The 21,728-nt window shown below is 45.7% G+C and overlaps 1 protein-coding gene across 1 annotated transcript in view; it reads right to left on the bottom strand.

The window, feature by feature from the left end:
• Window positions 1-16,168: 16,168 nt before the first annotated feature.
• Window positions 16,169-21,728, bottom strand: part of CA10 (carbonic anhydrase 10) — a 509,505-nt gene continuing 503,945 nt past the window's right edge. The window contains exons 8-10 of the mRNA XM_023585208.2: window positions 20,562-20,716; window positions 19,154-19,328; window positions 16,169-17,470 (exon numbers count right to left, since the gene is read on the bottom strand). Coding sequence (XP_023440976.1) covers window positions 17,448-17,470; window positions 19,154-19,328; window positions 20,562-20,716 — 353 coding nt within the window. The 3' untranslated portion in view covers window positions 16,169-17,447. The remainder of the gene's footprint in view (window positions 17,471-19,153; window positions 19,329-20,561; window positions 20,717-21,728) is intronic.

The following is a 21,728-nucleotide window of genomic DNA, read 5'->3' as shown; positions in this document are numbered from 1 at the left end:
AGAGGAGCTTGGATTTCCAGGGGGTAGTTTATGGCCTGGCCGAGGCAAGAGGGTTAGCTAGTGCAGTCATCTGACTGATGTCATTCAAATTCCTTGCTCCCCCAGGAGAAACCTAGGTGGAGCTTTTACCTGGCACTAGGAAATGAAACCAGATAAGAAACTGTTATTTACAGTGTTCTTCCTGGGTTTGAAAAAGCAGCCCGAGTTTCCTGTAAAGAGTGGAGCTGAAGCATCGTTGTTGTAAAGAGGGTGGCACGTCTGTCAAATCTTGGCTTGGGATGTCTGCTTCTGTCCTTGTTTTTGATGTGACCCTCCCTCACGTTGCTCCCAGCCTCCGTCCCGAACCACTCGGCTTGATATGCTCACACTTCGCTTTCCTACCTGTGCCCAGTTGTCCTATTTTCCTGGTTTCTAATGCCAAGACTTGTTTTCTGGCTCGTGGTCAATCTTTAACAATTTGCTGGGGAAACGGAAGGACGGCCAGAGCCTCGGGAAGGCGGGGGAGGCCACAGGAGGCGAGCCTGGAGCCAGGGTGAGTTACACGCTGTATTCTGTCCCCTCCCCCAAACTATGCTCAAGTCCTGACCGCTGGTCCCCTGAAGGTGGTGTTCTTTGGAAAGAGAGTCTTTGAAGGTGTGATCAGTTAAAATGAGGCTGGCCAGGATTGGGGTGGACCCCAAGGCAGTATGACTGGTGTCATGAGAAAGGGCGAGGAGAGAGGAGACAGATGCCAGGAGAAGGCCATGGCAGGGGGAGGAGGCAGACACAGCCAAGAGCCAAGGAGCGCCAAGGGCTGCCCGCAAACCCCCGGAGCTGGAAGAGGCAAGGAAGGCCCTTCCCTGAGGATTCAGGGGGAGCGTGGCCCTGCCGCCACCTTGGTTTTGGACGTCTCGCCTCCAGAGCCGTGTGACAATACACTCAGGTGGCGTCGGCCATCCAGTTTGTGGCGCCTTGGTACAGCAGCCGCCCTAGGAAACGACGACAGTGTACACTTGCATACTGCCTTCGTGCCTGTCTTTGCAACCACAGGATCGACTTCCTTTTCTTCAGAGGGCACAGCGGTATTGAAGGAAAGAGTGAAACAGGGGGACCCAGTGTAACCTTAGACAAGTCACTTCACTTACTTGGACATCACCTTGATAATCTTAAAATAAAGTTTTGGTTAAAAACCAAGGCAGCCAGGTATAAGGTGGGGGTTGGTAAAGTTTTCCTGCAAAGAGCCAGAGAGAGTATTTCAGGCTCTGGTCTCTGTGGCAGCGGCTCGACTCTGCCATTTGGCACAGTAGCAGTCACAGAACGAATGAGCCTGGCTATGTTTCAATAAAACTTTGTTTCTAAAAATAGGCAGCAAAGGGCTTGCGTGTTGGAGTTAGACCCACGTGGTTTAGACCCCCTCCCCACCCAGGATACCAGCTGTTTGGCCATAGGCAAGTTGATTAATCTATCTGATCCTGAGGTTGTTCAGCCGTAAAAACTAGGATGATGTTAACTTTTCAGGGAGGGGTGTTCTGACAATTAGAGCCCTTCTCCCAGGGACTGGCATGTACGGTAACTAGCTTTCATGATTATTTACATTATTCCAGCTCCAATAATTGGGGAGTCTCTACTTCTAAGAATTCTGCTGGTACTTTTAGTTCAGGCTTTTCTGAGACATAGGCTGACAGCTTCCTCTGTGACAATTCCTCTGAGAAAAAATAAACAGAGTGGATTCCTTTTGCAGACTTATGCCACCCCATAGGTAAAGAGGAGCTTTGGGGACAGCATACCAAGTGGTTTGGGGGAACTTTCCTTTGTCAAATGCCCAGTCTGGGCCCTACTCCCTGGCACGGTTTCCCAGGCTGCCTGTGCTCTAGGTAGGCTGTGCCCTTCTCCTCTCCCAGGTCCCTCCCTGCCCTCATCTTTAGGGAGGCCCAGCCCACACATTACTTCAGCTCATTCTTGGGTTTCAGGCATCCCTTCCAAGTCCTTCATTCAAGGACTTCTAGCCTGGGCTTCTGAAAGTCCACAGGAAACACAGACCTTGCAGGCCAGATGCAGGGGCATGATGGTGAGGGATTAGGAAGGTTCACATTATTTGGGACAAGGATAGGAAATCAAGCTGCATCTCCTGGGACCCACGTAGTGATGAAGAACTGACAATGGTATCACTGAGTCAGAAGGTTATCAGGTAGGGCTTGAGCACATGGCCCTAATGTCAGGCTGCTTGGGTGTGAATCCTGCTCACCACTCAGCTGTGTGAGCCTGAGCAAGTTTGGGTTGCCTTAGGTGTAAAATGAAGGAGACTGCAATTGTAAGGACAACGTAAGACAGCAGTGAGGATTAACTATGGTTATATCCTCCACCTTATGGAGCACCTTGATTTCCAGGGACCACTGAGTGGCTGCTCCTTTCCCCCTCTCTACAGACTGGCATCTTCCACATACCCATTGGCTTGCACATAGCCCAGATGCTTACTTCAGTCCCAGAATTCACATGGCCATTTTGTTGAATGAATGAATGAATATCTCTGGCTTGATTTCTGAATAGCTCCTCTTTGCATTTACTCAGTTGTCCTTTCTTCCTTCCTTCCTTGCATCCAACCCCCTACTCACTCATTCATTCATTGTGCATTAATTGGGCACCTATTATGTGCCAGGCATTCTGTTTGGCACTCAGATTATAAATAAGACATAGTGCTTGCTTCCAAGGAGTTGCTACTAGTCTAGTGGGAGTGGTAGACAAACAATTACAATGCAGTACAAAAATGTCAGTGGTACAGGCATACAAAGAAGAAAGGCAGGTGGCTCTGATGAGGAAGTCAGGGGGCTTCTGGGAAGAAGTCGTACTTACATTTGGTTTTTAATATATAGGTGAGAGTTTATCAGGTGGAAGAGTTGGGGAAGGATGTTCCGAGCGAAGGGGAAAGCATATACTAAGGCTTGAAATAATGGAATTTGCTCAAAGATTTGCAAATAACTTGTATGACTTGATCGTGTGGTGTATGGGAGAGTCCAGGACCCTGAGACAGGGGAGCTAGTCGGAGTCAGATTATAAAGGCCTCATGGGGCTTGAGTTTAATCTTTATTCTGAAGAAAGTAGGGGACCTTGAAGGTTTGTAAGAGAGTGACAGGGTCAGATGTGTGTAAAGGATGTGAGGGGCCCATCGCTGGTAACACAGCCCCAGGAGCTGTCGAGAGCCTTCTAGAGACTTCCTCAATGAATCAGCCTTGTTACCACTGCAGTCAGAAACCTGGAGTGTAAAGCACTGTGGGTTTTGTTTTTTTTTCCCTGTGTTTTTTTTTTTTTTTATGAAACCATAAGAAAATGTCATTTACACTCTGAAGAGTGTTTTGCCCAGGGCAGAATTGGATGTCAGGCCCAGCCTGCTGCACAGTGACAGGCTGCTGTATGGAATGAGGTACTTGGTGTGAATAGCCAATTAACAGCCACAACAGTTTCATAGAAAACTCAGAACTTCAGAACTGAACTCCTTCAGGACATGCTTTTCCATTTCCCAAGTTCCCATTAATTGCTCTCTACACTGTGCTCCCATGGTGCTTTGTTCAGTCCTCTGTTTACTACCTCCTGCTTTGGCTGTAGTTGTTGGGAATCTTTTCTGTTTCCCTTGTCAGAACTGTGACCTCTTGGGAAGCAGGCAAGAGGTCTCACCTAGCCTGGGGGCTGCACAGCACGTGGCTGCAGCCGCAAAGTTCCTTGCACATATTTAACTAAGGGTAATTAAAGGTATGGTGTTTTTAAAATGTGATTTTTAAAGCCCCTCCTTTATTTTATATGTGAGGAATTTGAGGAGGGCAGGACGGAAAAAGGAAGGAAGGAAGGAAGGAAAGAAAGCGGCTGAAGTTCATTAACATATATTGAAGGCTTGTTTGTGGCAGACACTGCCCTCTACCTACATTGCTCATTCAGTCCTCAGACAACCCTCTCATGACAGGGACGGCGCCACCTCTTTCCACAGCTCAGGAAAATGAGCTGAGGGAGGCCAAGGAACCTACCCACATTCGTGAAACAAATTATTGGCCTTTGAGTATAGTACCGCGGGTCTGAGGCTGCTGTGAGATCACCTCGCATTGCCAAGGGTCCTTCGGCCTTCTGGTGTGAGCCCCGTTCCTTCAACCTGCAGACTCTGACATGGGACAGAGCTGCTCCCCAAGGCGAGACCACCAATTTCTCAGAGAAAATGGAACCAACACACACAAGGTGACCGGATTAGCCAAGGGAGCATGGAGGAGGCTTGTATCATGGGTGAGTAAAATACATGGGGGAAGTGGAGGGAGGATTTCTCTCTAAGACCTGTAGCTACAGGAGGGACCTACAGAGGGAGCTATGGCCTTCAACTGAGTCCAGACACGCCTGCCTGCTGCCCTGAAGGGAGCTGAGGCAACAAATCCCTTGACCTCACTCTCCTCCCATCCTCCAGTTCCCTGCTCATGACTCCCTTTGCTGGAGCCAAATGGAAGTGAGAGGGCCAGGGAGCCTGTTAGTAGGTCCACAGGTCAGTCCGCTAGGGTGCAAAGCAGGATGGAGAAGGGTGGTGGCCGGTCTGGAAGGGTAAAAGGAGAATCTCCAGCACCCTACGGAAGTGAGGACCTTCTTTCCTGTGTATGGAGAGAATCCAGAACTCAGGAATCTGAGTTTGTCCTTCCCCTTCATTCCCAGACCCCCCATTAGGAGGGTGTATTGTTAGCCAAAGGGGTGCTGATGCAAAATACCAGAAATCTGTCGGCTTTTATAAAGGAGATTTATTTAGGGTAGGAGCTTACAGTTACCAGGCCATAAAGCATAAGTTACTTCCCTCACCAAAGTCTATTTCCACATGTTGGAGCAAGATGACTGCTGATGTCTGCCAGGGATCAGGCTTCCTGGGTTCCTCTCTTCGTGGGGCTTGCTTCTCTCTGGGCTCACCATTCCTCTCTTCCTAGGGCTTGCTTTTCTTTCCTCCCAACCCAGCTCCTTTGTGTGCTTGTTTCCTGGGGCTCCAGTTCAAGATTCCCACTTCCCTTCTCTGCGGTGCAGTTTCTATGTGAGTCCCTGCCCATCAAGGGGGCAGGGACTCAATGTCCTACTGATGTTGCCCAGTCAAAACCTTAATCATTACTTAATCAAGTAAAAGCAAAACCTCTGAATCCAACATACTCTACTATGCCCAGAGGGACAGACCAGTTTACAGACATAATCCAATCTCTTTTTAGAATTTATCAATAAAATCAAACTGCTACAGAGGGAAAACTTTATTGTTGAATAATCTCTTTCCCTAGACAGTATCCTTCACATTCCTCAATTGCTATTTGCCTTTCCCCTTCCCAAGGGCCATAATGGCAGAAAGAAGGTGGATTACCAAAACAGGAAACAAATCTGGAATAGTTTTAAACATTTCCTATAGAGGGTACCCCTAGCAACTGTCTGTAAATTTCACTGGTGCCCCTCCCCTGGTGAGAAGGCGAGAGTCAAGCTCCCTCTCCCAGGACTGCACAGGGAGAAGACTGGGTAAGCCTAGTGCTGTGTGAAATCCTCACCTCCTGCCCAGGAGCTTCAGGTTTCTCTTAGGACAGGACCCCATCAGACCAAGGGCAGGCAAAGCTTCCAGAGAGCAGGGTGGGCCCTGGCTGGGCTGCCATCATAGGGGACTGAGTGACTGATTTCTTAAAGGCAGCAGGTCAAGTGGGTTAGCACCTTTCCCTGCCTCTCTTTCCAGACTCTGTTTTGGAAGCAGTGGCACATGAGCACCAACCATTGCCATGTTCCTTCTGGACACACAGGAAAACTCTATTTCCCAGTTTCCCAGTTCCCATTGCAGTTAGAGTGGGACCAAGTAATAGGACGTGGGGGGGGGGGTGATTATGCCACTTCTGGACTTGGACATAAAACCCCTTGAGTCATTGTCTGTATTTTCTCTTGTTCCCATTTATGCCGCTGGAAGCAAAGGACTCTCTTCTTGAAAATCAATGGAGGAGGCCATATGTTTACTACGGCAGTGTCATAGTAGATGGAACCTAGGAGGAGACTTACCAAGGAGGGTTGATGTTGGCATTGAACTGTAATGACAAACAGACAAAAGCATTTATTATGTTAAGCCACTGAGATTCTAGGGTTGACTGTTATGGCAGGTAGCTTTAATTACCCTCATTAATACACCTTTTCCCCCCTGGAGTCTCTGACTAGACATTGCCTAATCTATATTTATTGACCGTGTTCTGAACATGCATCTTATGCCCTGAGTCCTGAAATGGAGAGATTCAGGGGGAAAATATCTGCTAGTGTGTATGGGAGAGTTCACCTCTTAGAGAAAGATTCTACTCTTAGAGATTTTGGGAGTCGACTCTTCGAGAAAGATGAAAATGACATTTATCCAGCCCCAAGTCTGTGGCCAGTGTTATGCCAGGCATTTTCATACATGTTAACTCATTTAATCTTCTCAATAATCACAAGAGTTAAGTATTATTTATTATTCCTTTTTGTGTGTGTGCATAAGATGACACCTTAGCGCAAAGAAATTAAATCACTTTCTTATCATTGCACAGCTAGAAAGCCATGAAACTACTGGTTGAAGGGTTGAAGGGTTTCTGAGATGAAACAAGGTGAGAAGGACTTTCAAGGAGGCACACGAAAAAGAAGTTAACATGATGAAGGACATTATCTGTTCATGCAGGGGTTGCCCAGAGTAAATGATCTGTTAGAATTCAGAAAGCTTCACCAGGCACTCCTTAGAACACATGTGTGTGTATGTTCTCAGTGCAAAAAAATGGAAAAGAAGATGATACCCTACTCTCTTAGGTGAAAAAAGCTGAGACTTATAAAAGTGAAATGTCGTGTCTGTGTTATCTGGCTTGTAAAACAGACTGGGATTTGGACCCATATTCAAATCTTTTTCTTCTGCTGATAATTGAAGTTCTTGAAAAAGGTAGGGAGCCTCTAAGCAGAACTTCCAGAGATGTTCCTACTCAGTTTTCTAAACAATCCTCTGTGTAGCCACATTTTCACTTTAGGGGAACCAAAATTGGGGGTGGGCTGGTGCCTCTGGTAGCTGGGGAGCTGGCACATAAAACATTTTTAACTTTGGCAAACTTCTCCACCCAAAGCAGGCTCTTGCCTTCATACAACTTCTGCTAGTATTTTTCACCACAGGTTTAAGAACTTTAAATATTGATTTATGGACTTATTATTTTTTTTAAGTCACCAATTTTATAGTGTGCACAAGGAGACCTCAACTAGCTAGCTAGATCCTTCGTCAGCCTCAAATGTGGGAATAACAGTGTGGGGATTTTTTCTGGGGATAATAAGAGCTAGTTCTTGAGGTTTCTGGTGCCCAGAATCACTACGTTCTATTCTTTTCCATTAAGTCCTATTATCCTTCTGTTGTTTCCTCAGTTATCATCGATTCTCCCAACTGACTTTTTTTCAGAAGTCTCAGTTGTTTCCCACTCGAGTGAGAGGGTTAAGCTGTTCTGAGTTCCTGGAATTGGGCCATTTCTAATGCTTTCTCTTTGTCAGTGCCCAGTTTCCTCTTGAAAAAATTTATTTTCCATTTTCCATCCTCTGCTTCACTTGGGTGTTTGACACCTTAGCTATTTCTCCATTTTGGCTCCTACAGGCAGGGTCTGGGCTCTCTCTGATGCAGGGCTTCTCGCTCTAATTGGTTTGGGTCTTTATCACGCAGACTTCCCTTCTGAATAATTTTGCAGCAAGAGTCCAGAAGTTGGTCACCATTGTTTGGCAGTTGTTTTAATTCCCTGGAAACAAAACAATTGCTCTGAGTGCCTGTGACTATTCCTTGCCCATCTCCGGTTGGGAAAGAAAATTGGAAATGGCACGGCTGAGTTGCCCCTTCCTTGTTGAAACCACTCAGGCAGGGAGCTCTAGTACCTGCTGCTGGTGGGGGGAATGAGCTTACTTCTCTTTGCCCAAAGGATGGTAGAAAGCTGGGGCGAAGGTGTTGCTAGCTGTCTACAGATGTGATCTCTCTCATCAGAGTGGCCCTGGTGTGCGGAGGGCTTCTGAAGTGTCAGGGAGAGGAGGAATACAGCAGAGTGTAGTGTTGAACAGTCAGAGAGTTGAATCCTGGCTCCACAACTTACTGAGAGTAGGGTTCTCTTAAGTGCACTGAACTTCAGAGTGACTCAGTTGGTACTTGGGGACAAAAATTGTTTTTATCACATAAGGCTGGTGGAGGGTTAGATGAGATAATGGGCTGGTGGAGGGTTAGATGAGATAATGCTGGTAAACTTCTTAGCACAGTGCTTAGCACCTGGAGGAATTCAGTGACTAGCAGACGTAGCTACTCACCATCATCTCCTTCCAAGTGATGCAGCAGAGATGGGTTTAAACAAGCCCGTGGTGCCTGTCTGTATCCTGTGTCCCCATCCAGGCAGGTGTCTCCACACTTACCCTCGCCTGCCCTGAGCTTTGGTTACTTATTTATATTTATCTCTGCTGTGGGTTTCTCACGAGCACATTTTCTGAGAGGCGCCGTGACAGTGGTGAGGCTCGACGGCTCTGGCAGCAGACTCACTCCTCTGATGCTTACTGCTCGCGTGATACTGGGCACGGGCCTTGACCTTGCCATACCTCTATTTCCCCCTCTGTAGAGTGGAGAGGCTAACAAGAATTCCTACTTAATAGGAGGAGGCTGATGATTAAATGAGTCGATAGCTCTAAAGGTGGTAGCCTGTGTTTAGTGGAACTAGCTATCCCTCTTCCCCTCTCCTTCCCATGCTTCCTTCCTGGAACCTCCCTTTTAACCACCCACCCCCCTTGTTTTGGACAGATAGGCTCACTCATCTGTTTTCTAGAGCAGCTGCTGCTGAAATTCCCTCCTGGGCATGGCGGCTGAGTCACTGGGCTCCTCCTTTTACAGGACTCTTGGGACTCTGGAGGACCAGAGTCTCTGAAACAAGAAAACACCCACCAGCTTTGAAGGAGCTGGGCTGTGACAGAAGCTGCCTTCTTCCTCCCATTAAGGGAACCCTTGGGATCTATGTCCTAAGTAGATTCCCAGATCCTACAATGGCTACCTTTTCTCTGGGGATGGGGGTGGAGGGGGCGGTGCCTCTGCTCAGCGCTGCTGGAGGATGTAAAAAATTTCCCCTTCTTTTCTTATTTCTGCTCAGGACTTTGTGCCTATTACATGTAAATAACTCCTCTCTAGCCCATGAAGTGGGTATCTCTCTCCCCATTTCATTTCTGTGCTTTTGCTTGCAAAGTGGTGTGAGAGTTTCCTCTGTTTCGATGGATGAGGAATCTTAGACTCAGAGGCATAAAACGATTGCCAAATGCCATCAGCAAGTGAGTTGCAGAGCTCAGAAGTGAACACTCAGCTCAGATCTGGCGTTCCTGCATCTCCTGGCTTGCAGACTTCTATTCCCTCTGGCCTCCTGCTTCCAAACCCAGCTGATCACCCTCACCCAATAGTACTGAGCCAATGACTCTTCACCTTGCCCGGAGCACCTGCCCACCTCTTTCAGGCCTCCCTTCTCAGCCCAAACTGTTCTGCTTGCCTGGAGCACCTTGCTGCCTCCCACCAGTTCCAGTCTTGCCTGGCAGGCCTCATTCAGTTCCTCCTTCCATCACTGAAGCTCTCCACCGAGCTTTTTAATCAGCACCTTGTTGTTTATCTCTGAATCTTCTAACTTAAAGTTGCTTTCCTCAGGGCCTCAGCTAGCACCAACAGTGTCTTTGTGTGAATTACAAAGAGACATTCCTTCCTGCAAGAAGAATTACAAAAAGGTGTTCCCAGTCACCTGCTAGGTGGGGCACTTTTGTGCAGTGTGCAGATCATACAACTACACTCCCCAGGCTTGCCTGTCTGATGGATTCAAAAATAGTTTTCTGAGTGTAAAACATTCCTGAGTCACACAGACCACAAGTTTCATGTGCATATGTTATCTCCTCCAACTAGATTATAAGCTTCTGAAGCCAGGAAACCTGACTCATTCTCAGTTTTCCTCCTTGTGCCCGCACTGAACCAGATGCGAAGTTGGTGCTCAAGTCCCAGTGGCCAGCTCACCAACTGGCTTAGGGTGAATGCTGTGCCAGCCCCATTGGCACAGAAGGGACCCAGGAGGTCAGAGCTGCCTGATATCCTCAGGTGACTTTGGGGACAGCACCCCATCCCACCCACACTGACCACCTCCCTGTTCTGGAGCACACTTAGCACCTCCATTCCTTCAGGCCATGTCTTCTCTGGAATGCCAGTTCCTTCCCTTTGTGCCTGACATGCTTTGAGCTCAAATGCTGCTTCCTCAGTGAAGCTTTCTATCTCAAAGGCCCCCATTTGGAATCAATTTCTCCCTCTTACAATTCCTGAGGTGGTCTTTCTTTGTAACCCTCAGCTCTCAACTCTCAAAAGTGTTTCTCAAGATGTAGCTTGAGTTTGCATCTCTCAAATCTGTTTTCATCAGGAAGTGAGTTCCAGAACACATGGAAGGCACACATCCCCTGTTGGACTAAGGGCTCTGAGGACGGGGACGGTGTCCTTTCCTTAGCTGCATCCCCAGCACTGGCACAGTGCCTGGCACACCGGAGACCCTCCCTCAATGACTGCTATCAGTGTCCACCTGCGTCCCTAGCTGTGCATGCTTTCCAGCACTGCTTTAGTCACTGCAGCAGAAGCCTTTGCATCGCTTCTATTAACGTCTGCCTGACACTGGTTTAACACCCTTCCCAAGCTTTTTCTCATCTCTTCTCTGGTTTTGTTTTCACAACCTGTTAGGATATAAGAGGAGAAATTTATATGCATTTCACTCCTGAGGCACCTTTAATTCTGGGTAGTGCAGCATCTGATCCCATTGTCTCGTGATGGGGCAGGGTAGCCACTCACACTCGGTGTCCTGAGCTCTTTTCTGGGCTCCTGGGGGCCCACAGGCAAGCTGGCTCCTGTTTCACCCTGGTAAGCCTTGCCTGAGGTTAACAAGTCATTTTTTATCCATGGAATTCTCACTGAGTCTGATCCCTGAGGTAAAGAGCCTGACTTGGGTGGGAGGATTGAGTATCCTCATCAACTCTGCCTCATTGAGTTGATGGGTCAGAATCCAGCATCCTGGACCTCTGTAAGAATTGTTCCTTTCTTGAATCAACTCTCCATTTCTCCACTCTGTCTGAACATCTCTTCCAAAAGTGGGTAACCTGTAAGTCTACCAGACATATTTGGAACTGTTTGGCAAATATTTTGGTAAAGAACAGTGGGTCTCTGCCTTGGTTGGCATTAGATTCACTTGGGAACTTTTAGAGTACCAGTGCGTGGTACATTTACAAGTGCCCCACGTGATTCCGATGGGCAGCCAGTGTTGAGAATGTTTCTCAGTGCTGATGGCAGAATAGAATCACCTGGGGTTTTCAAACTACACTGATGGTCCAGACTCATAGTCAGAGACTCTGACTTAGTTGGCCTGGGACTGAGAATCATTAGCAGGGCTCCTATCCCTTGGGTCAACTATAGAAAGTGGGACTGAATGACTACCATCCCAATGGCAGGAACCTGTCCATTCTAGTCTCTGCTAAGAGAAAGTCCATCTGAGGCTCCTCTGGTATCAGCCTTTGCTGCAACTTTCAGACTCTGACACTCACTAGGTACGAGAAGTACCTTTATGTCCCTGATTGTTCAGTTTTAAAAATCTATACAAAGGCAAGAACTACTTGGTAGAACTGCTATGAGGATCAAATGAAAGAATGTATGTAAAATATATGTAAAAGAACTCTGTACTATGCCCAATACACAGAAGGAACTCAATAGTTTTGAATTGAAAATAATCAATTACCTTCCCTTCCATAGGAACATTTTATGTCCCAACAAACTTTGAGAGCCTACTGTTTGCAGTGCATTATCATATCACTTTTTTCTTTTTTTCTTTCTGTTCATAGGAGGGAAAGATTCAAAGATAAATGAAGAGATAATCTCTGTCTTTAGGGAACTTCCAATTGGCAAGTACAGGCAAGAAAAATAAGGCTCTAATATAAAACCAAAAGAGGCAAATGTTAATGAGAGATACATTAATATGCTGTGAAAGCTCAGAGCAAGGAAAAAGTAATTTTCCCTGGGGGGATCAGGGAAGCCTGGGTGGGATTTGAACTGGGGCTCTTTAAGGGTGTGTAGAATTCACACAGAAAAGGAAGAATCAGGAAGAACATTCCACCCTTAGGGATGACATGAACCAAGGCCAAGAGGCTAGAAAATAGGAGCTAGTGTCTGGACAACAGCAGAGGCTGGGATGGCTGTCCCCTGGACTTTATAAGGTTTGGAGGACATGCTCAGACTAAAATATATCCTAAGTGGCAAAGCCAGACCCAGCTCTTCTAAGTCACTGCTTCTCAAAATGTGGCTCCAACTGTCAAGATCATTTGGGAATTGGATAGAAATGCAGGGTCTTGGGCTTGGCTTTGCTTTCGTTTTGCTAAGGAATTTGAACCTTCAACTTGACCACAGCTGGCGGCTGCTGGAGGTCTGGGTGTTGGGAGATGTGTTCCGATGGCAGGTTTTGGTTCAAATCGATCCTACTGACGGAATGGGAATGGGTTGGAAAGGTCTGCACTGGGACATGACCCTCTGGCCTTTCCTCTCCACCCTTGGCATAGCCAAGGCCACAGATACCCTGGGCAAAGCAGCTCAGAGTTCCCTGGGTCCCTGTCCCATCTTTATTCCAGGTCTGGCACAAAGGTTCTGTCCTCTTGCATTGTGCCTGGAATCCCCTTCTCTACCCAATCGGTTTGGATTTAGAGTGCTGCCTTTTGGATTGTCTGCTTAGCTTTATTATGTTTTGGTATCTTCCTGGAAAGTGATTCAGATTATTCTCCACCCACCCCAAGTCTAGCTTAAACTTCTTATAACCTCTATTCAGGGTGGACGCAGGTTCCCCTTTTCTGAGAGTAGAGTTTGAGACAGGAGGCAGGAGGGCCTGTTGGCTGCATATTGCTATAGTCCCAATTCAGGGATGAAGAGGCTCCAACTAGGGCTTGTTGGAGGGGCTGCGGGGCTTAGGGGAGGGAGCAGTGCATGGAAGAGACACCCAGAAGTCAGAACTGACAGGGCTGTAATTGCCTATCTTAATTATGGACTCAGCTTATCTTCCCGAACTTGTTCTCCTGACATAGCTTGTTTCATTTGTCCCTAATGGTCTGCAGTCTTGGAAACTTTACAATCTGAGTAACTAGGAATGACGACCCAGGGTAGGTTTTGGAAAGTTTGTGCTAAGACATTATTTCGAATTCTAATGCTTCTTGAATTTTTTTTTTTAAGGGAGATTTGTTAGTCAAACTCTGGGCCATTAGTTGATGATTTGTGGAAGGAGAATAGGGGACAGAGCAATGTCTGAAACCATCTGAAGTTACTCTGCCCAGGGACCAGGATGCTATGCTGAGAAGGGAGACCTGTTTGATGACTCTGGACTCCGATGGGCCCACTTTTTAAAATTTTTTTATTTTTTTTACAGGTAACTCCTCCTCTGAGTAGGTTCTGCAGAGAACAGTGGCTTCCATTGGAATCATCTGCAGAGCTTTAGAAAACACTGAGGTCTGGCTTCATCCCCCAAGACAGTCTGAATTTAATTGGTATGGGATACCACCTAGGCACTGGACTTTTAGAAATTTCCCAGAAGATTCTAATGTGTAGCAAAGTTTGGGGACCACCAGAGTATGAGGTAGTAGAAGTGAGCATTTGACTTAGAGGTTCTCACACTTGAATGTACCTGGAAGTCAGCTGGAAGCACAGATTGTTGGGTCCCACCTTGAGTGTCAGTAGGTCTTCTATGGGACCTAAGAATTTGCATTTTTATCCAGTTAACCCATGAGGCTGATGGTCTGGGCTGTACTTGGTTGAGAACCACTGGCTTAGAAGAGCTGGGTCTGGCTGTACCACTTAGGAAATATGTCACCTTAATCTTTAAGAACTCTGGTTTCTTCATGTATAGTATGGGGTCAGCAGTGGTGATTACCTGATGGTCACCGCATGTTTGAAATGAGATGATATTTGTAAAATGCTTTGTGCAGGGCCTGGCCCTGGGAAACATGCCTCACATGGTAGTTTTTATGAATGTTTCTTCAACTTGGGTTTTGGCTGATCTTTCTTTATGGTCAATTGTACTAGTTGGTGAATAATGTTAGCATGAGTTAGTTTCCATTCCTGGAGATCCTACTTTCAGATTTTCCAGACCTGGAAAATGTGAGAGCCTCTCTCATAAGTCTCAAGTGCCCAAGGTCCAACAGGATAAGCACATGACACCCCTGGGGTAATGGTATATGTTAATTGGTGATCATCACTCAGAAACTTCGGCCTTCTGTGGTGGATATGGGCTGTGATTAAGCACTGCTCTCCTGCCCAAACTTCAGGTTATCCTCACACTGTTCTGTGCTACATTCCAGATGCATTTAGGGCGGTGAATTGCAGTTGTCCTGTCACCATGGAAACCAAACTGCTAGTGAGGGAGGTGAGTACAAGGCCCTAAATGGCCTTGGAAACCACAGATGTCCCTGAGAAGGGACTGTGGATCTCTACACTCTGTCTTTTCTTGCTCTCATTCAATTTGCTCAGAATTCTCCTGTGTATATTTATCTTCCTTCCCTATGAGGGAACTGAGGCTCAGGATGTGTTTTCCGGTACACTCTGGTTATTTCCTCCAGGATGGAGGGATGCCCATGAGGCTCTAAGGGGAAAAACTGAAAGGGCATTGCTGCCCGTCCCTTCCTGGGCACTGGGTGACTTTCCATTTTGTCCCTGGATGTCCTCAGCAGGCCAAGTCCCCAGGGCTCTTTAGTACTTTTAAAACTTCTTTATTTGAGAGGTACTATTTTAGCTCATCTTTGCTAACCTGTGTGGTTTGAGGGCAAAGTGCCATATTTCAATTTTATAGTTTGGGAAAGTCAGTCAGTGGGGAGACGGGGCATGTAGGATTTGTCCAGAAGGTGGAAGACAGAGGCCAGGACATGCGGTTCTGAGTTCTGTTTGGCCAGGGTAAAATTCTGCCTATGCGCAGGCACGCCAGTGGTGAGAGCCTGGGTTTTTTTGCCCTCCCCGAATTGAAGAACTGTGTGAGAGAGAAAATTCAGGAATGTTGGAATGGAAAGGCCACAGGAGGCTATCTCGTCCAAATCATTTATAGATAAGGACGAGATGTAACTTGCTGAAAGTCACAGAGGGAGCTGGTAGCACGACAGGGCTTCGAAACCCAGTGCTGCACCTTCTTCTCTCACTTTGCTCCTTCCTCTGCCCTCCACCCTCACCCCACCCTTGGGCATTATATTTATTGCTCTTGCTTGATATTATTTTCCCTGTTGTGCTTGATGCTAATCCCTTCCTAGAGAGCATGAATGATCTGTATAAACACCTGACCTGTGGCCACACAAATGCTCTACAGGTTCTTTTGGGCTAGCTGCTTTATGTACATACAGCATTTAAGCTTCATAACTCATGGAGGCCATCGTTAGCATTCCCACTGTCCAGATCAGAGAGGTAAAGCGACTTGCCTGGGTCACACAGCAGGTCAGTGGCAGAGTGAGGATTTAAATCCAGGGCTGACTGATCTACTATCATAGTTTCCACCTTTATCCTGTATCACTGCCTGCCTTTGTAGGCTAAGGGAGATTCTGACACAGAGAGGAAGCAGTGAGCCACACAGTGGAGGGATTCCAAAAAAAGACTGGCACTAGCCCACCCTAAACCTTTGCAGACAGACTTGGTTTTCTGGAAAAATATGCTTGCTTGGAGATAGACTCAGATCTCCTAATGGCCAAGGCCATGATATAAGTAATATTGGTGCAAAAAGTGAAAAAAAATTCCAGTTATGAGTATTCTTTCCAACGTGGAATGACTGGGTGTTTGGTTTTTCATTGTCAATAAACCTGATCATTTGGCTGAAGTTTTCGGTATGCTTGTGAATGTTCCTGTTGGCACAAATTCTATATGCCTGTGCTTTCCCTCTTTCTTGAGATTGTGACAGAAAGGAGGGACAGAGTTATTTTTAATTTGGCCACTGAATAGACAGCCAAGTCTTCCCATCCAGCTGCTAAGCCTATATGTTTTCTCAACAGGGTATTAATTACCTGGCTTTTGGATTGGCCGAAGGACTGTTCTGGTGGTGCCAGCAGCCCTGCTGGCCTGAATGCAATTGCACATGGAGCCAGCACGACTCAGAAGCTGCAGCAGGGAGCATCCTCCTTCTCAATAAACTCAGACATGAGTACTGGGTAACTTGTTAAACACATTTATTGATTTCTTGACAGTAACCAAACACAGTGAGTGACCATTATAAACAAGGAAAGAAAGGCATTCGTTTGTACTCTGTGAGATCTGGCTGCACCTGGAGAGAAAAGACACCCCTTTCCCAGGAATTTACAAGGCAAAGTGCATTCCTTCAAGGGAGAATCACGGGGGCCAGGGGGTGGGAGTGTGGGGGGGATGGCAGTTTTGAAACACAAGAAATCTGTTGCCTGCTGTCTCAGGCTGAAGCTCACCTCATATGAATGATTGAGCCATGAAGTGGAATTAAAGTTCTGCTTGCCTAGCAAATGCATTCCTGATTGCCACAAACAGTAAAAAAACTGGCTGCAAATGAACCAAACATGTAGATGAAGGAAAAGAGGAACCAAAGAATGCAGCTGCATGGAGCCAGGGCTTAGCCTGTAAGGAAGGGGAACAGACCAAAGCCAGAAGAATGAAATTAACTTGTTAAATACATTTATTGAGCTGTTAACAATAACCAAACACAATGTATGACCTTTGGAAAACAAGAAACAGCAAATGGATCAATTCTGATCTTGGCAAATCCTACTACAGATATGTGACAGAGAGGGAAATCCATTTCTTTATAGTCTGCAGTGATATATATATACATTGTGTATCTCTTCAATGTCTGTCCTTTATTTTTAATTGAGTAAACAGAAGAATCATAATCTAGAAATAAGTGTCCTTGGCCAACCTTGTCGGGGCTCACCAGTTACCAGCACCCTTAGAAGGATCCTAGGACACTATCTGAGATTACTTGATGCAAAGAACAAAGTCCACTTGATGCTGTTGGAGCCATGTTTTCTCCTCTCTCTTTTTTGGAAGAATTTTGTATGTACAAAGGCTGAAAAGTCTCATTGGGTAGATTTATTAGTTCCGGAAAATGGTATCAAAATTGTCATCAAGTTAACTGAAGTTATTTTCTTCTATGACTGCTTATGAATGAGCCTCTCATTTCTGAAATTTGACTGCCCATCATTGAGGTTGTAGTATGTGTGTGCATATGTATGTTTGCATGTGTGTATACATATGTGTGAGTGCTGTGTGTGCGTTTGTGAGTAGGCGTAAGAGACTTGTTCCTCTGCTGTGGTTTTGCAGACACTTTCATGAAGAAAGGGCCAATCCAAAGAGTGAATGAGGCTTGGGGGAAGGAAGGAGAGAGAAGTAGAAGGGAACATTCTATGTTATATCAATTCACAGTTGTAGCATTTCACTGAGGTGGGATTCTTCTTGGCTTAATTCCCTACTTGAGGAGCCATTCATTTACTGGAAAGAGACAGAGAAAGAAAAAAGTAACATAACACAAAACAAGGCATAATGAGTTAATTTGCACAGTTTTTGGGGCTTACTCCAAAGGGAAAGAGAATGTATTAAACATAACTGCTTCCTTGCAGTATGTCCCAGCTGCCCTCCTCCACTTCCCCATGAACCTCCAGATCTAGGCCACCCAACGTGGTAGCCACTAGCCACATTTCACTGTCACAAACTTAAATTAATTTTCTTAAAAAATTTAGTTGTACCATTATAGTGTCCACACTCCAAGCGCTCAGTAGGCAGATGTGGAAAGAAGCTACTGTTTTTGGATGATGAAGATATAGTACATTTCTATCTTCATAGAAAAATCCAGGGGACTGTTCTAGGCCAGGGATGGGAAAACTAAAGCCTGTGGGCTAAATCCAGCCTGCTGCCAGTTTCTGTCAATAAAGTTTTATTGGAACACAGCCAAACCCATTCATTTACATATTGTCTATGGCTGCTTTCATACTACAGCATCAGAGAGCAAGAGATTGTAGGGCTTGCCAAGCTTAAAATTTATCTGAACCTTTACAAGAAAAAGTTTGCCATCCCTTGCTTTAGACTATAAGCTCCGTATGGACTGCAATCATATCTATATCTTCACCATTGTATCCTCATCACATAGCTAAGTGCTTGGCACTTAGTAGGTGCACAATAAGTATGTGCTGAATAAAGAGAAGGATCAGTGAGTGAGTTGGGTATTACTTGTCTGGCAGATCTGTGAAGAAGGGAGCAGTTTGGCACTTAGCGAGTGTGTCTGAGAGAAAAAGAGAGGGAAGGACAAGTGGAAGAAGTGGGAGGATGAAGTGGGGGGCCAGGGGGGTGCGGGGGTGGCTGCTTCTACAAGCTGCCTGGCACTTTCCTGCATTTAGGCAGCATGTTTTGCTACAAAGTGCTCTCATTTGCTCCTCCAACAAGCTTATGAACTAGAGGGGTAGGGACTTTCCTGAAAGAAGCCGGGTCCAGAGGGGTAGATGCTTTGACTGGGTTTGCAGGGCGCGACAGGGATAGAGGGCCGGGGCTCTTGATCTGACTCCTCCTCCAGGGCATGTCAGCGACACTGTCCTGCCTCTGTTTTCCTTTCCATGTTGAAGGCTTACCACAGCGAGCAACTGGCTATTTAGTTCAGTGTGGGGTAAGGGGAGAGAGAGGGCTGGGCGTGGACCAGAGGGTTCCAGGAGGGAGGAGTCATCTTAAATGCCCATTAGAAGGACTAACAATCACTTCCATGGACAAAGCAGCGGACAAATATCCATTTGCTCATAATGCCTCATTGCTTCCCAGGGGCCTGGCCGCCAGCGTTTCTGCTCACCTTCTAGGATTAAGAAAGCCCATCTGCATAGAAGTAAAAGCTCTAGATGCTTCTAGCCATACTGTTCTAACAGATAACCTCAGGCAAATCAGCTTCTCTGGGCTCTTCTGTAAAGTGGGAAAAAAGGGCTTTGACCCAGAGGGGCTTCAAAGATGTGATGTATGTGACTAGGATTGGTCAGTTGAGAAGCACAGTGCAAACAAAGAGGGGCTGGTGGTCCTCCGGTCGTTTATAATAAAGAATCCTATCATAGAAGATAACAGCAGGCCTTTAAGATCAGGTCTAAGCAGAAAGACTTAGCTGGGGGCTGGGTGCCCTTCTCTCCGAGCCACTGTACCCACCTCTATACTGAAGCTTCTGGGCTCGGTTGTTTGGACAATCCTTCCCCTGTAAACTGAAGTTGATGTTGGTGCGGATGCAGCGGTTGTTGAGTGGCTGGACAGGCCTGAAGTTGTCACTCATGCTCAGAAAGATCTGAGATGGCTGATTCTGGCTGAGCAGGCGTAAGGAATGCATCTGAGGAGAGAGAAATGGCTGTGAGATGCCACCCATCCTTTTAAGGGCACTAGGGAAAAAGTAAGGCTGCACAGACTGTTGGCTAGTCTGCTGTTGCCACAGCGGCGGGCCAGGAAATGCCCCTTGTTCTACGGGTTCAGCTGAACTCCCTTTGTGGAGTGAGCCCTGCCTTGAGCTCATTTGCTCAGATACATCTCCGGGCAAGTAATTTACTCTTCCTCATCCTCAAATATGACAAGTCAAAGGAGGACATCCACCTGTGTTCTCCAGGGCTTCTTCATTCTCTGACATCCTGTGGCTCACTAACTCTATGACCTTTGCAAGGGACTTATCTGGACCATGGTGCCTGGCCCAGGGGTCAGAGCTAAATTAAGCTGAACCAGTCTGGTTCCTTTTCTGTGAATACCAGGGCCAGGGGGCTAAACTGAAACGTTCGCAGCCAAATCACCACAGGACTATGATGCAGGAAAGTAGTCTCCAGCAGGTGAGAAGAATGAATCAAACGTGCAGTAAAAAGGAGTAAGACAGAGAATGACATCTGGGATTCTGATTCCATTGAATTCCGGGCATCCATTTTTAATCTTAAATTCCTTAATTTAAGGGGGTTACTGTTGTTTGTAACCCAAAGAGTCCCAGTCAATACAGATGAGATCAGGGACATCAAATTCTTCAAATTATTGTCAGACTCATTTATTTTACTCCCATCATTAGAAAAACAAGGACTGTTCCTTGCAGAGAAATGGGGTGATGTGTCTAGGAGTGTGCAATGAGCCATGAGCAAATGGAACCAGAAGCTGAATCTCCTAGTCCCCACTCAGTTTGAAGAATACTAGCCCTGTGAGATGCTCTGAAAAAATTACATGTTTGAAGACGCTGATGAAATTCTTTACATCATTTGCCTCGTCTTAGGGCTGACTCATGTATTATATTTTAAAGGCCCTGGGGAATCCCCCAGTAATAAAATCTATTTAACTTTTTTAACCAATCCTTTTCCAAACATATTTGCACTGAGCTTTTCCGTTTTTTTCCCTTCTTTTTTTGGAGTACTATTAATTGTAGAGCATAATTTGAGAACTAATCATTCTGTCTTTTCTCAGTCAGGTAGGATGCTTCTACAATTAGTATGTATTAAACCTTTTTAGATGATGATCCTTTAAACATAGGCCACTCCACAAACCCAGCCAGTCTTCACCTCATCTTCCCCATTAGCTAAAGGGCCACAAAGAATCTCACCTGCATCCTGGTTATATAGACAGGTTTGTTCATTATTATCCAACTTGCTGTCTCATAGCAGGGTGGGATAGTCATCGACCCATCATAAGTAATGAAACTAGATGTCTCTGGGTACAGTTCCTCTATATTAAGTCCCTGTAGTAAATATGCATCGTCTAGAGAAGAAAATTAGAAAGACTTAAGAATCAGGTTTCTTGAAGAAGTGCTGGTATTGCTGATAGACTCCCTCCCCCCACCCCTTTTTTCAGACTCCAAAAGATTGTATCTGTCAGGATAGACTGCAGGAACAAACAGCCCTCCAAGTCTCAATCACTTTAAAGAAAAAAAAATATTTTTTGCTCACATACATACCCTTTCCAGGTTGGCTGGAGGTGTCCCCTCCCCCCACCACCCCATCAGTATTATCTATACTCTGGCACTTATCTGAACCACTGTGAATTGCAATGATGGAAAGAAAAGTAAGCATGGCTCTTAAAGATTCCATCCCAAAAGTGGCATGTGTTACTTCCGCTCATATTTTGGTAGCCAAAGAAGTCATGTGGTAAGGCTGATGTTGGAGATGCAAGGAAGCATACCCGGGCACTGGATATTGGTGAACAGTAATATGGTCTACCACAAGGTCAAGTCCTTGCTTATGGTCCCCTATGACCTGACCCTAAGCAGTGTAGTAATAGTGAAATGCACAGCTGAAAGCTACAGGCCTGGTGAAAAGTTGTTTGGTCACCATTCTCATTTATTGGTATTAATTAATTAGAAGCTATATTAGAAGCACATTAAAGAAATACTTTTATAAAGAAAATTAATCAGGCCAAATTCTACCATGAGATTCAATAGTTAAAAATTTTTTCCCACTAGTTAAATTTAACAACTGATTTCATGCTTTGTGTATCTCCTCTTGGTCAGGCTGATGAAAATAGCCCTTTCTCTTATGCCTATTTGAGGTAGTCATACTCACATCTTTTATTATTAAATAGACTTTTTTCATTTATAAAAGTGATATAAATACTTACTAGATTATGTAGAAAATAAAAACAATACCAGTAATCTAAAATAATCATGATTAGCAATGTTTGTATTACCTTCTAATTTTAATTAGATGCACTGGTTGTATTTTTGCAAAATTGTGAGGTACTAGAGATTTCAAATCTTAATAACTTGCAGTGAACC

The sequence above is a fragment of the Dasypus novemcinctus genome, chromosome 21, assembly GCF_030445035.2.
Source record: "Dasypus novemcinctus isolate mDasNov1 chromosome 21, mDasNov1.1.hap2, whole genome shotgun sequence".
Classification (NCBI taxonomy): Eukaryota; Metazoa; Chordata; class Mammalia; order Cingulata; family Dasypodidae; genus Dasypus; species Dasypus novemcinctus.
Note: the sequence above shows the minus strand (reverse complement) of the source record. Positions and strands in the feature narration are given on the sequence as shown.